Source organism: Nicotiana tomentosiformis, chromosome 6 (assembly GCF_000390325.3).
Source record: "Nicotiana tomentosiformis chromosome 6, ASM39032v3, whole genome shotgun sequence".
In the NCBI taxonomy this organism is placed as follows: domain Eukaryota; kingdom Viridiplantae; phylum Streptophyta; class Magnoliopsida; order Solanales; family Solanaceae; genus Nicotiana; species Nicotiana tomentosiformis.
The window spans coordinates 128161985-128175830 of NC_090817.1; the positions used below are offsets into that span (position 1 = coordinate 128161985).

A 13846-nucleotide genomic window follows, 5' to 3' on the forward strand; every position below is an offset into this window, starting at 1 on the left:
ACCACCATAGGTTACATATGACCATCATAATTTTTCAGTACTTCATAAACCCACTCCAAATGATTTCCACTTGTTAGTAAACTTCCAAGAAAAAAAAAGACAGTTGGGTGCACAAAATATTCCTTATTCACGCATGGTCCGAGGAAAGGCGGCACCCCAAGGAGTGTGATGTAGACAGTCTACCCTAATGTAAGCATTAGTGGATGCTTCCGTGTCTCAAATCCGTGACATATAGGTCAAACAGAGATAGTTTTACTGTTGCTCTAAAAACATTTACTATAATTCAATGGCAAACTAGAATATTTGGGTTGTAGAACTAACAGATAAAAGTTTCCAGATTATTTTCAGCTGCCAAATTTGGTTTGTGTTAGATCTCTCTAACCTGTCCCTGACTTCACCATTATCAATAGAACAAATTGCAGTATCTCATCCTCAACCACATCACTGCTACTCCTGCAATGGGGACCGAAATAGATCTAAACAGTAGGCCCATATACTTCACCATGAGAAGATAATGTGATTACTTTTTCTTTTTTTTTTGTGTGTGGATAATAGTGGTTTCTAGGCCAGCTTGCCGGCATTTCGATTGTTCTGTCAGGCACATTCAACCTGCTACCAGCACAAGTACAGAGGTATTGCATTTTCTATTTACTACAAAATGAAATGTCACAGATATTGAATTTCAGACAACTTCAAGACACATTTGTCATCAATAACAACGCACTGGAATCCCACAATCCCACAAGTGCAGTTTCGGGAGGACAGTGTGTAGGCAGGCCTTACCCTGTATCGTGGGAAGGTAGAGAGACCGTTTTCAATAGACCCTCGTCTCAAGAAAGATAAAAAGAAACAGTAAAAACAAGTAATATCTCAAGACACATTTGTCATTACATAGAAAATAAGATCAGCAAGGACCCTTCTAAAAGTCATAAATAGCAACACATTCCATGAAAAGACCAAGAAATCAGTACTATTATATATGTCAATTAGCTATTGTACATCTGAAGGAAACAGGGAAACCAACCAACATTGTTAGTAAATATGATGACATTGAGAACAATTAATTTAACAAGAGTTGGATCATTTCTTAGGGTGAATACTTTGCACAACAGCCTCAATCTCTTCCTTGACTCGTTCAAATACATTTGGTCCTTTAACTTCATCAACTGGGGTGCTGTCATCAATGTCATCACTAGTTCCGTGAGTTTCCTTGTGATGCTGAGGTTTTTTGTCGTGGTGAATCATAGCCTCTATCTCTTCCTTTGCTCGCTCTATCAAATTTGGTGCTTTTACATCTTTTGCATCTGCCAATAGAGAGATCAAATTGGCAATAAGAAACATAAAACATATCATTTCCTCCCTTGTTATCCCTTAAAAATTTTAAGTCTGAATAATAAGTTAAAATAACATCACAATTAAATCATTTCCCAGCAGACAAGAAAGGATTTAGAAACAAATTGAAAAGAAAGGGGAAAATAATATCAATTGGCAATTGCAAAAATCAGCATCAACATTGCGAGATTAGTAAGAAGATTCAATTTTTAAGCCAATCAATGTCCACATATATGCTCAAATTGGAACAATTTTGCAAGAGCAAATAATGGTTTCTAATTTCTCGGCATTAAAAGGAAATTCTATCCAGTATTTTATGAATATAAGGGGAATAGGACGTGGGTAAATGAGAGAGACCCAAAAAGTGCAATATATTTTCTTCTAATTATAAATCTGTCAGCATCTTAATTTGCAATATTTTATTTTTCTCTGGCGATCCCTTTTCGTTTGCAACAAATAGAGAAAAGGATTGGAAATAGGGAAGATAATAGGAAAAAGGAAATCATTACCAGCAGTAGAGGTTGGGGCTTCATTTCCTCTAGATTCTGCCATGGGGAGGCTCTGATCAGGCTATAGATACAGTTTTGCAGGAGAAGAGAGAAAGCCGAAGGAGATGTGGATAGTACTAAATTACCAAAGAGAAAACAGCGTGGGCTTCGGGCTATGCAAAGCCCGCTCCTTCGAGTTGGATTTCCAAAGGGTGATTTGCACAAATAGCATACTTTTGATTTTCTGACCCCGTTTGCGGGTGAGTATAACTTCAAGTTTAACAAGTGTTAGACCCTAGATTACCGGGCTACACTTTTGACTTTTGACCATAAAAGTTTGTTCAAGGTGAGTCAAAAAATCAATAACATACATTTTTAAGACCATTGAGTGTAATTTCCTGAATTTCCAAAGTAAGTTCTCAATAAAGAACATAATAACTCTCAATAGAGATTTACTGAGTTTAACTTTTATGCATTGACGTTTTATAATTTTTTTTTGTGGTTAAGGTTGCCAGCTGCAGCAGTAGGTACTATTCATAAACAACATGCTATAACCAATTCAAAGGTACTAATATTGGAAGAAGCTAAGTGACTCTTGAACTGTCTTTTACCTCGCTTACATCATCAATGTATATAAGTTAATCCTAATTCCTAAATATTATTGTCCTCCTTTTATCTTCGCTTTGAATCTTCCTTTTGGGGAGGACTGGACCATGAATGGTTAAACAGTCAAGGAGCTCGGTTGATTTGAATGTTTTTTTTTTGTTTGCGACCAACCAGCCTTAAACTCTTGATTGGAATGTTATGAATTGTTATTTAGGCAGCTTTACCAATAGCTTAAATTAAGATAACTTATTTATGAATTTCTTTTCGACATCACCTGGTAGAAAGATTGCAGGCATCACCATCACGGCCATCAAGTGAACCACCAAGGTTGATATGTTAGGGTCGTTCCCATTAATGGAAAAAGACATGATAATCAATCACTTCTAAACTTCTTCTCATATTTCTGCTTCGAATAGACTACTCAAGAAGGATATTTGGTAGAGGGAAGAATGATCTTCACATGTCATTCTCAAGGACATTTGACAGAATAAGAAAAGTATCTTCAATTAATTCGTTATGATAGTCTAAACTACAATCAATTTGAACATGTCCTACGTAGTACGTACTGAATGCTGTTAATCTATATAGGCTTCGCATGTGTAAATATGCAACTCAGTCTGGTCAAAAAATAGGATTGGGAACTGATAATAGGAGACAAGTACTCCATTTTTATTCGATTTTGAGTACCTTGGTAGACTTTCTTCCATGAGAGCTCTTATTTCATAAGCTTTTTGAAAGAAATAAAAAGGCGTCCTTGGCCTCTTTAACTTGAATCAAAAAGTCTTGTCAAGATCCTAATTATGAGTAAGCTAAAGGGGAGAAGATTCTAGGGCTGTGATACTAACACTGTATGGCACTATGGGCTACATTAAGTTCAGTCAAGAAAAAAACATTATTACAAATCAAGCATATTGTTAGGGAATCGAAACCAGCTTCAATGAATTTCTGCAAAAGAAATACTTGGAAGAGTTGTGGACAAAGCTGGGAGGTGGGAGCCTAAATATAAAACTCCAGTTATAACGTTTGAGCAAAACATCACCTCCTTGTCCTATTCTTTTCAACAATCACAACTTAAACTATTCAGTTGTCCGTAAAATGGCCTAAACTTGCCTTCTAGCCTTGATCCGTACACCTTGCAAACCAAGCAACAAATAGAGTTGCTAAGCTGTTATTCTTGATCGGCCCTTTGCAATACGTCGAGCAATGACTCTCCGGCCGCCCTTTGTTGCTTTGCTGCTCAATGATACGTGTTAGTCAGAACTCAACAAATAGCGTAGACAATTAAATCTCCCTATAAAGTAGAGTGGACCATTAAAATGAAACTAGCAGCACAAATTAATGACTGAGCTGATCAGGTAAGCTAGCCTAGGAGGCAACTAACAAGCTAATATTCATTGCCAGCATGAGAGCACGCCAGAGTCCTGGACGACATATTAAGCCTAGCGGTCGGTACACAGAAAGTCTGTAACTCCAACTCCTCTTTCATTTACCCTTGCATCTATTTGGAATTGTTTTAAAAGTAAAATACTCTGTCCATAACTTAATACTTATGAATTCAGGGGAACGTACTGTATACATTGTACGGCTACTACAGTATCCAGAAGCATGAAGAGAAACAATGAGTGGTCTTGTTCATATTCTTTCAGCAGCTCAAAGACCCAAAGCTTAAATAGAACAATATAAGTGCAAAATGTGGTCATTTGTCCAGCAGCTAAAGTGAGCAAGACAGAGAAACGTACCGAGCCAGGAAACCATGGGTCCTTTTGCGCTTGATGTTGCTGGGTTGGTAGGTTCTCTTAGGAAATAAAAGCATCCCACTCGACGTAGAATCATCAACTGCATGAAAATAAATGTAAGAACCATACAGTAGTTCATGTCAAACCAAGTTAATTCCACGATTCTTTGTATTCAAGTCTCTGATGGTTTAAATGAATACACATGAAATAACAATACAAATTTAATTATAGTTATTTATACAAAGTTGGTTCACCCAACCAAACTGGTCGAAGGGGCAAGCAACTCATAGATATATATACTCCCTCCATCCCAAATTATGTGATGATATTTGATTGGGTATGGAATTCAAGAAAGAAAGAAAGACTTTTGAAACTTGTGCTCTAAATCAAGCCATGAGAAGTTTAAAGTTAAGTTATTTCTAATTTAGAAGGTGTCATTCTTTTTGGGACAGTTTAATAAGAAAAGAATTCACATAAAACGGGACAGGAGGAGTAACAAGTTTAAAATATGAGAGCTCCTTTTCCATTCTAGTTTGAGAAAATTACTAAGCTAGCTTTCAAAGAAAACTAAACTATTTATCTGTTTTCGTTGAAGAAGAGGTTGCTAGTGGCTCTCTGTTTCTTTTAATAAACATTAGTTAGTAATTTGACTTTTTAAGCATCAATAAAACGATAACACAGTGACGAAAGCCAAGCATATTCAGAAAAGGAAGAAATCAACCTAGCAATGTTCAAAAGTCTCAATCTTTTTCTAAATTCTGTAGCATTGAAAATGAATAAAAATTCCTCAAGTTATAAAATTAGTATATTGTAGGTCTAAGAGAGAAATTATTGCAAACCCACAAGGAGTTGAAACCCAAGCTTCAACCCGCACATAAACATGAATGGGTTGGACAATAAATCTGGTAAACTCGTCCTGTTTCAACCCAATAAAATTCAACTCAATGCACCCACTTTTAGCTTATTCCAGCTGTAAGTTATCAAATGAAGTTAAACTGGCACTACTAAAGAAACATCAAGAGCTGACTTTGATCGGTTTACCAACCCGTGATGCAAACCACAGCCTTAGTTGGATTGGTCAGACATATTATCTATGCCTATAGAAAAAAAGAAGAGTTTGTTTTTTCTTGTGTGAGAGGTTGTGAGTTCGAGTCACCCCAAGAGCAAGGTGGGAGTTCTTGGAGGGAGGGAGCCGAGGGTCTATCGGAAACAACTTTTGTACCCCAGGGTAGGGTTAAGGTCTGCGTACACACTAACCAACCTTTGTACCCCAGGGTAGGGTTAAGGTCTGCGTACACACTAACCTCCCCATACGCCACTAGTGGGATTATACTGGGTTGTTGTTGTTGTTGATCTAATTATATTGAAAAACTCTACTGTAAAGTGTGAACCTAAAGAGAAGCAACAGGTTAGAATGCGGTCATTGCATCTAAACCCAAGCAATTAGCACCCTAGAGTAAGGTATCTTCTAAATGCCCCATCTTTTAAAAAAAAATCAGAATCAATCAATCAACTATGAGCCCATTCGGGTTAGCTGAATTTAAGTAGCTTTTGAGCGTAAAGTGTTGGAGCTTAAATTTTATAAACAAGTAACATTGTTTGGATAGAAGTGCTACAACTGAATATATCCGAAATGAAATAAATAAATATTACACATACCTAAACTTTACAGCTAAATACCAGCATTGCACAAAAGCGTAGTATAATTCAAATATATAGAGAGGGAAACGGAGATTTACCGTCGGGGAGGAAAAAGGGGAGAGAAGGGAGGCCAGTGGGATATAAGAAACCTTCGGAGGAGACCTTTTTGAACGAATCGACGTCGGATTGGGGCAAATGAAGTGGAATCGGAGACTGAGAGGAGAGAGATGGGAAAAGCCTAGAAGTGAGGGTCTGATTTGCAATTTCTGATTTTTGAGCTGAGAATTTTAAGTTTTGATTCATCAAACGGCTTATCAGAGAAACTCCCGTCCGAATTAGGGTTTTCGACGAAGACGACGACATTTTATGACCCTTGATAGTTGATACAGACCGATGCTAAACCCTAGCACATTGTCTATTTCCGTATGTTCTGCCAATTTCCTCCATTTTCCTTCTGATAATGAAAATAACTTCTTGACTGTATGGGCCGATCTTTCTTGTGGGCCTTTGCTTCTAGACGTGGGTTTCTAACCCAATTAAGTTGGGCCTGAGTGCACTAATGGGTAAATAGCCACTTTTTGTACCACTAATCAAGCTTTACCCAGTCTTTCAAAACTAATTAAACTTTAGCCAACTTCTTAATATGAAAACATCATTTGGACGATCATACCTCTAGACTCAAACACAGTGACTAAATATTAAGAAGCGGTCTAAAACCTGGTCATCCGAGCTAATTTTTACATTAAAAGCTTATACAAGTAATTTTAATCATTTCTTAGTGATGTTTTATATATCCTATGCATCAGCAGGGGCGCAGGCACCACCGTTTCTTCAAATTTTTTTCGCTAATCCGTATATATAGATAATAAGAAAAATAAAACAGTTTGGTGTAAATATAAAAAATGATACCTTTAGTCGTTATAGTGATTTATTTATTTGTTCACTTCTTCAAATATTGACATCTTACAAAAAAATTTATGTACGCCTGCATATTATAATTAATCCTTCTCTTTCTGCTTACTTTTTTTTCTTTCCTTTTTCCGTTTTTTTTTTTAATAGATCTTCTCTAATGGATTATTGTATCATATTGTGCTGTTTGAGCTTATGCATCGAAATAAATGGCATTTAGTGTCAGAAAACTACAACCAACCACCAAGAAGCCACAAAGAAGCTAATGGAGTATTTTCACAGAAAGAAACTTCAGATTCAAGCAAAAAAGAAAAAAAAAAAAAAAAAAAGGAAACTTCAGACTATGCTAATTTCTGCACATGCTGCAAAAATATTTGAGCGCCCAGGTTCTTGAGTCTTGACTTTTTACTTTTCAACTTCAGATTAAAGTGTCACCTTTAGTTGACGCTAGTATAATTTTCCACTTTTAACTTTGAACTGCGAACACGCACATTTCAAAAGGAAACAAGAAAAGAAAAGGTCAATTGTATATGTAGTGAGTTTATTGAAAAAATTACCAATAAACTACATTGTATATGTAGGCGTATTTCTGATAAAAAATTAGAGGTAACAAACATTTCGAAAGGAACCTCCTTAATTTCTTGGATGGCAATGGAGCGGGGCGGGTTTGGCAAAACACACAAAATTTCAACCCGCTCTGTCCCGCCCCACATAGTTATTTTTTCAGTTTTCAATCCGTCCCCTTGGACCAGCCCTGCCCCGCCCCACCCCGCCCTGCCCCACTTAAGTTTTTTTCTTTTTTCTTTTGTTTTTTTTTCTTCTAAAACAAACTAGTTTGACATACTCCAATCATACAAATATATGAGGACGAGTATTTTTATTATGTGATGCCAGATTAGATATAGGAGGATACACAACACTGAAATACCATATTAGATGTAGTATAGGTGTCAGTACACATATATTATTATAGTTAAGTTCTGTTTTACTTTCTTTATCCATACACTGAAATACAAACAAACATAGAAGTGAAAGAAGACTGTACTGGACAGTGAATTGGGAAACTGCGTAGAAAGCTTAGCTGAAGCTATGAACGGATCTTCCTACCAAAAAGAATTAAAATTTCAAAATCGAAAAGAAAAAAACCCACATGGAGGAAAAATTAATTATAATTCAAAATAACATTCGTGCTAGTAAAAAAGAATGTAAAATTATAGTTGAAGTTATTGTTTTGTTTCAGAAAAGATGAAATTCAAAGCTGCCCCGCATTAAACCCGCAACCCGCCCCGCTTTAAAATTTTTAAAAACTGTTTTTAAGAAATTTTCTTGGGTTTAATTAACCGGAATAGTCGTAAGCTGTTTGTGTAGCTAAAAGTGAACGTACTTGGATAAATCATGCATTGTTATGAAATAAACTGAATGTATATGGATGTTCATTTAATCCATCCATACATATTATTTAATGTAATAATTAGATAGATGTACCTATTAATTCTTAAGATAGTATCTGGTGAATTTTAGGTGTTATCTTGTATACTATAAATAGGACATTCTTTGTCCATGGAAGTACACACAAGAAACACACTATAAGATAATTTCTACATTTTCCTCCTATATATCTTGTCTCAATTACTATATTGTTCTATTTTGCTCTCATTTCTTAACACGTTATCAGCACGAGGTTCTAACCAACTGAGGTTATCTGCTTCATCCGAATTTTATCTCCTTCCTAAAAGAGGTAGTCAGTTTCTTTTCCGATTCAGGTATACATTCCTATCTTTATAATGTTTCTATTATGATATTCTTTAACCTGCAATTTAATTACCATATGCATAACTTGTTTTGAATATGATTATAATAATTGCATTGGTATGGAAATAATAAGTTTCGGTTAAATTGTTATTTCATTATATAAACTACGAAGAAGTTTAATCCTATACATAAATAAATAAGTATTAAAATTGAATTACAATAATTAGACTAATTAAGCCCACATCCAAATATTCTAACAGAATATGCATTTAGAAGGAATTCTTGTAAAATTTTCAAAAGGTTTAAATATGTCTTCAATAAATTTATCACCTAAGGGTACAAACTAATTAATGACTTTAAAATTAACGACTGAACTATTAGATGAATCGTATTGAATGTTGAAACTTGTCAGAATTGATATCATCTAGTTTTATGCCTGTTTAGCTTATTGAAACCTATTCTAAATAGAACAAAATTATACTAGTACATATTAATTCAACTTATTTATTCTATGAAAATATACTTACATGTCTAAAGTTTTTGTGGGTAATATTAAACACTAATTTATCATCGCACCGCATATAATTATTTGTTTGATAATTTTACATTTAGAATATTAATACACGATTATGTACTGCACTGAATTGATAATAATTCACTTATTTCTATAATAGTTTTGACTATGTCGAATTTGTCAACACTTGAATTTATGGCACTTGATATCTCTGGGAATAACTATTTGCCATGGGTACTTGATGCTGAAATTCACCTTGACGCTAAAGGTCTTGGTGACACCATTAAAGAAGAAAATGAAGCATCAAGTCAGGATAAGGCGAAAGCCATGATTTTTCTTCGCCATCATCTCGATGAAGGGTTAAAAAGTGAATATTTAACCTTGAAAAATCCATTTCAATTATGGACTAGTTGGAAGGAATGATATGACCACCTAAAGGCCGTGGTACCGCCAAGAGCTCGTCGTGAGTGGATGCACTTACGGCTACAAGATTATAAGACCATAAGTGAATATAGTTCTGTTGTATATAGAATAATTTCCCAACTAAAATTATGTGGGGAACCTATGAATGACGAGGACATGCTGAAAAAGACTCTTTCCACTTTTCATGCCTCAAATATGGTGTTACAGAAGCAATACCGTGAAAAAGGCTTTAAGAAATATTTTGAGTTAATTTCATGCCTTTTGGTGGCTGAACAACATAATGCCCTTTTAATGAAAAATCAAGAAGCCCGCCCCACTGGATCAACTCCATGTCCAGAAGCGAATCTGGGAATGATAGATCCAAAGTCTGAAAAAAGATAAAATAATTATTGTGGCCGTATAAATATACGTGGGCGTGGCAAGGGGCGAAATAATAATCGCCATGGCGGTGGTCGTTATAAACAAGAAAACAATAAGGGTTCTCAGAATAATCCTTCAAAAGGCAAAGGTAATGTTTGCCACCGATGTTGTATGAAAAATTATTGGGCACGAATTTGTCGTACACCTGAACATTTTGTCAAACTTTATCAAGTATCTATAAAAGGAAAACAAAATAAAGTTGAGACTCACTTACTTTTCAAAATGATGTTGAGGCGGGACCTATGAATAATCATGATAAAGTTGAAGCAAACTTTGCCTATAAAGATGATATTTTTGAAGGCATTGCAGATATTACTCATTTAGAAGTTGGAGACTTCTTTGAGCATCATAACTGAAGACTTATTATTGGGAAAAATTATAAGAATAAATGTATTTCTTTTTATGAAGTTCATATTTTGAATAAAACTTTTTATGTTGTCAGTATTTAATTTCATAAATGTAGTTTCTTTTGTTCTTAAATTTTTCAATATTACTTATGATGTATTTTTTTTCTTCTTCTTGAAGAATATGAAAACTTCCTAGTCTTCAGTTGTCCGTATGAATAATTAGGAAGAAATATGTCTTCTGGATAGTGCTACGACGCACACCATATTAAAAGATAAGAGATATTCCTATTATTTAATTATAAAAGAAGCCAATATCATAACAATATCTAGTAGTACAAAATTAATTGAGGTCTCTAGAAGAGAGACTGTATTACTACCAGGAGGAACTATATTGGCTGTTAATGATGCATTATATTGTAGTAGGTCTCAAAGAAACTTGTTGATATTCAAAGATATTCGCCAAAATGGCTATCATATTGAGACCACCAATGAAGGAAAGGTTGAATACCTTTATATTACTGCAATAAAAGCGAAAAAGAAGTATGTGCTTGAAAAGCTTCCTGCATTTTTCTCCGGATTATACTACACTAATATTAGTGTAGTTGAATCACATGTCATAGTAAATAAGGAGTTTACTAATGATTTTATTATTTGGCATGACCGGTTGGGCCATCCCGGTTATAATATGATGCGCAAAATAATTGAGAATTCACATGGTCATTCATTGAAGAATCAGAAGATTCTTCAAACTAAAGAATTCTCTTGTGTTGCATGTTCTCAAGGAAAATTGATTATTAGACCATCAGTATTTAAAGTTGGAGTTGAATCTCCTGCATTTTTGGAACGTATACATGGTGATATATGTGGGCCCATACACCCTCAATGTGGACCATTCAGATATTATATGGTTTTGATAGATTCATCTACAAGACGGTCACATGTGTGCTTGTTATCAACCCGCAATTTGGCCTTTGCGAGGTTACTAGCTCAATTAATAAGATTAAGAGCACAATTTCCAGATTATGCAATTAAGACACTTCATCTTGATAACGCTGGTGAATTTATGTCCCAGACCTTTAATGATTATTGCATATCAACTTGGATAACAATTGAGCATCTAGTTGCTCATGTTCATACTCAAAATGGTCTAGCGGAATCATTGATCAAACGCTTCCAATTAATTGCTAGATCAATGCTTATAAAGACAAAACTTCCCATTTCGGCATGGGGCCATGCTATTTTGCATGCAGCAGCTCTTGTGTGAATCATACCCACAAGTTATCATAAAGTCTCCCCAATACAATTGGCTTTTGGTCAGGAGCCAAGTATTTTCCATCTTAGAATATTTGGATGTGCAGTATATGTTCCAATTGCTCCATCACAACGCACAAAGATGGGACCCAAAAGAAGATTGGGGATATATGTTGGGTTTAAATCTCCTTCTATTATAAAATATTTGGAACCTATAACTGGAGATTTATTTACGGCAAGATTTGCTGATTGTCATTTTGATGAATCAGTATACCTAATATTAGGGGGAGAAAATAAGCAGCCGCAAAAGGAGATAGATTGGAATGTATAGATCCTCGAACAAATCAATGTGAACACGAGGTTCAAAAGATAATTTATTTGTAAAATATTGCAAATCAACTACCTGATGCATTCACTAACCTACCAAGGGTGACTAAGTCACATATTCCAGCTGCTAATGCTCCTATTCGAATTGATGTCCTAGTTGGAGAATATATAAATGCAAATGCGTCTAAGCCACGCTTGAAACGTGGTAGACCAATTGGTTCCAAAGATAAAATTCCTCGAAAGCGAAAATGAGCAAATAATCTAGGAGATCATAATATGGAGGTAATTGCTCAAAAAGAGCCCTATGACATAACAAATGATAAGACCTCAGAGGAGGTCCAGGTACTTGAAAATAATAAGAATGAAGAGATCTCAATAAGTTATGTCTCTACGGCAAAAAGGTGGAATCGAAATAATATTATTGTCGATAACATTTTTGCTTATAATGTTGTTGTTGAAATAATGCAACAAGATGAGGATCTTGAATCAAGATCTATCGATGAATGTAGACAGAGAAATGATTGAAAAAAATGAAAATACGCTATCCAGGCAGAATTAGCGTCACTTGAAAAATGTGAAATATTCGGATGTATAGTCCGAACACTTGAAGGAATAAAGCCAGTGGGATACAAATGGGTTTTTGTGCGAAAACGAAATGATAAAAATGAAGTCGTTAGATATAAAGCACGACTTGTGGCACAAGAATTTTCGCAAAGAACTGGCATTGATTATATGGAGACATATTCTCCTGTGGTGGATGCAATCACTTTCAGGTATCTTATAAATTTGGAAGTCCATGAAAAACTTGATATGCGTCTAATGGATGTTGTCACAGCCTATTTGTATGGCACATTAGACGATGAAATTTATATGAAAATCCTCAAAGGGCTCAAAGTTCCTGAAACTAATAAAAATTTTCGTTAAACTTGTTCAATAAAGCTTCAAAAATCCTTACATGGATTGAAACAATCAGGGCGAATGTGGTATAATCACCTGAGTAAGTATTTGCTGAAAGAATGGTATAAGAATGATCCAATTTGTCTTTGTGTATTTATAAGAAGGTATGGATCTGAATTTGTTATAATTGATATGTATGTTGATGATCTAAATATCATTGGAACTCCTAGGGAACTTTCAAAAGTAGTAAACTGTTTGAAGAAAGAGTTTGAAATGAAAGATCTTGGAAAGACAAAATTTTGTCTTGGTCTACAAATTGAGCATATGAAAGATGGAATTTTTGTCCATCAATCAACTAATACCGAAAAGATCCTAACGCGTTTTTATATGGATAAAGCACATCCATTGAGTACCCCGATGGTTGTGAGATCACTTGATATAAATAAAGATCCATTTCAACCTCATGAAAATGATGGAGAGTTTTTTGGTGATGAAACTCCATATCTTAGTGCAATTGGGGCACTAATGTATCTTGCTAATAATACTCGACCAGATATAACTTTTACAGTAAGTTTATTAGCAAGATTTAGTTCCTTTCCAACAACAAGACATTGTAATGGTGTTAAGCATATTTTTAGATACCTCCGAGGGACTATTGATATGGGATTTATTTTATTCTTATGAATCCGATTCGCAGTTGATTGGTTATGGAGATGCAGGTTATTTGTCTGACCCACATAAAATCCGATCTCAAACAGGCTATCTATTTACTTGGGGGCTACAACTATTTCATGGCGTTCAACAAAACAAACTTTAGCTGCTACATCTTCCAATCATGTAGAGATAATATCTATTCATGAAGCTAGTTGAGAATGTATATGGTTGAGATCAGTGACTCAACATATTCAACAATTGTGTGGTCTTTCTTTAAAAACGAAGATTCCAACGATATTGTATGAAGACAATGCTGCTTGCATAGCTCAACTTAAAGGAGGATATATCAAAGGAGACAGAACAAAGTACATTTCACCAAAGTTGTTTTTCACACACGATCTTCAGCAAAATGGTGAGATAGATGTTCAACAAATCCGTTCAAATAACAATCTAGCAGATTTATTCACTAAGGCATTGCCAATATCAACATTCACTAAGATATGAGATTGGAATGCGTCGTCTCTGAGATATCAAATAAAGCTTTCATCA

General features: G+C 35.0%; 2 protein-coding genes across 2 annotated transcripts; both read right to left on the bottom strand.

The window, feature by feature from the left end:
* Positions 1-948: 948 nt before the first annotated feature.
* LOC104086338 (uncharacterized) lies at positions 949-2028 on the bottom strand. The gene is made up of 2 exons (XM_009590581.4): positions 1842-2028; positions 949-1304 (listed from the first exon to the last, which is right to left on the bottom strand). The coding sequence occupies exons 1-2, from the start codon at positions 1882-1884 to the stop codon at positions 1081-1083; spliced, it is 267 nt and encodes an 88-aa protein (XP_009588876.1). The 5' UTR covers positions 1885-2028; the 3' UTR covers positions 949-1080.
* Positions 2029-3299: 1271 nt separating this feature from the next.
* Positions 3300-6251, bottom strand: LOC104086339 (uncharacterized). Its single transcript, XM_009590582.4, has 3 exons — positions 5902-6251; positions 4166-4262; positions 3300-3659 (listed from the first exon to the last, which is right to left on the bottom strand). The coding sequence occupies exons 1-3, from the start codon at positions 6164-6166 to the stop codon at positions 3587-3589; spliced, it is 435 nt and encodes a 144-aa protein (XP_009588877.1). The 5' UTR covers positions 6167-6251; the 3' UTR covers positions 3300-3586.
* Between the last annotated feature and the right edge of the window lie 7595 nt (positions 6252-13846).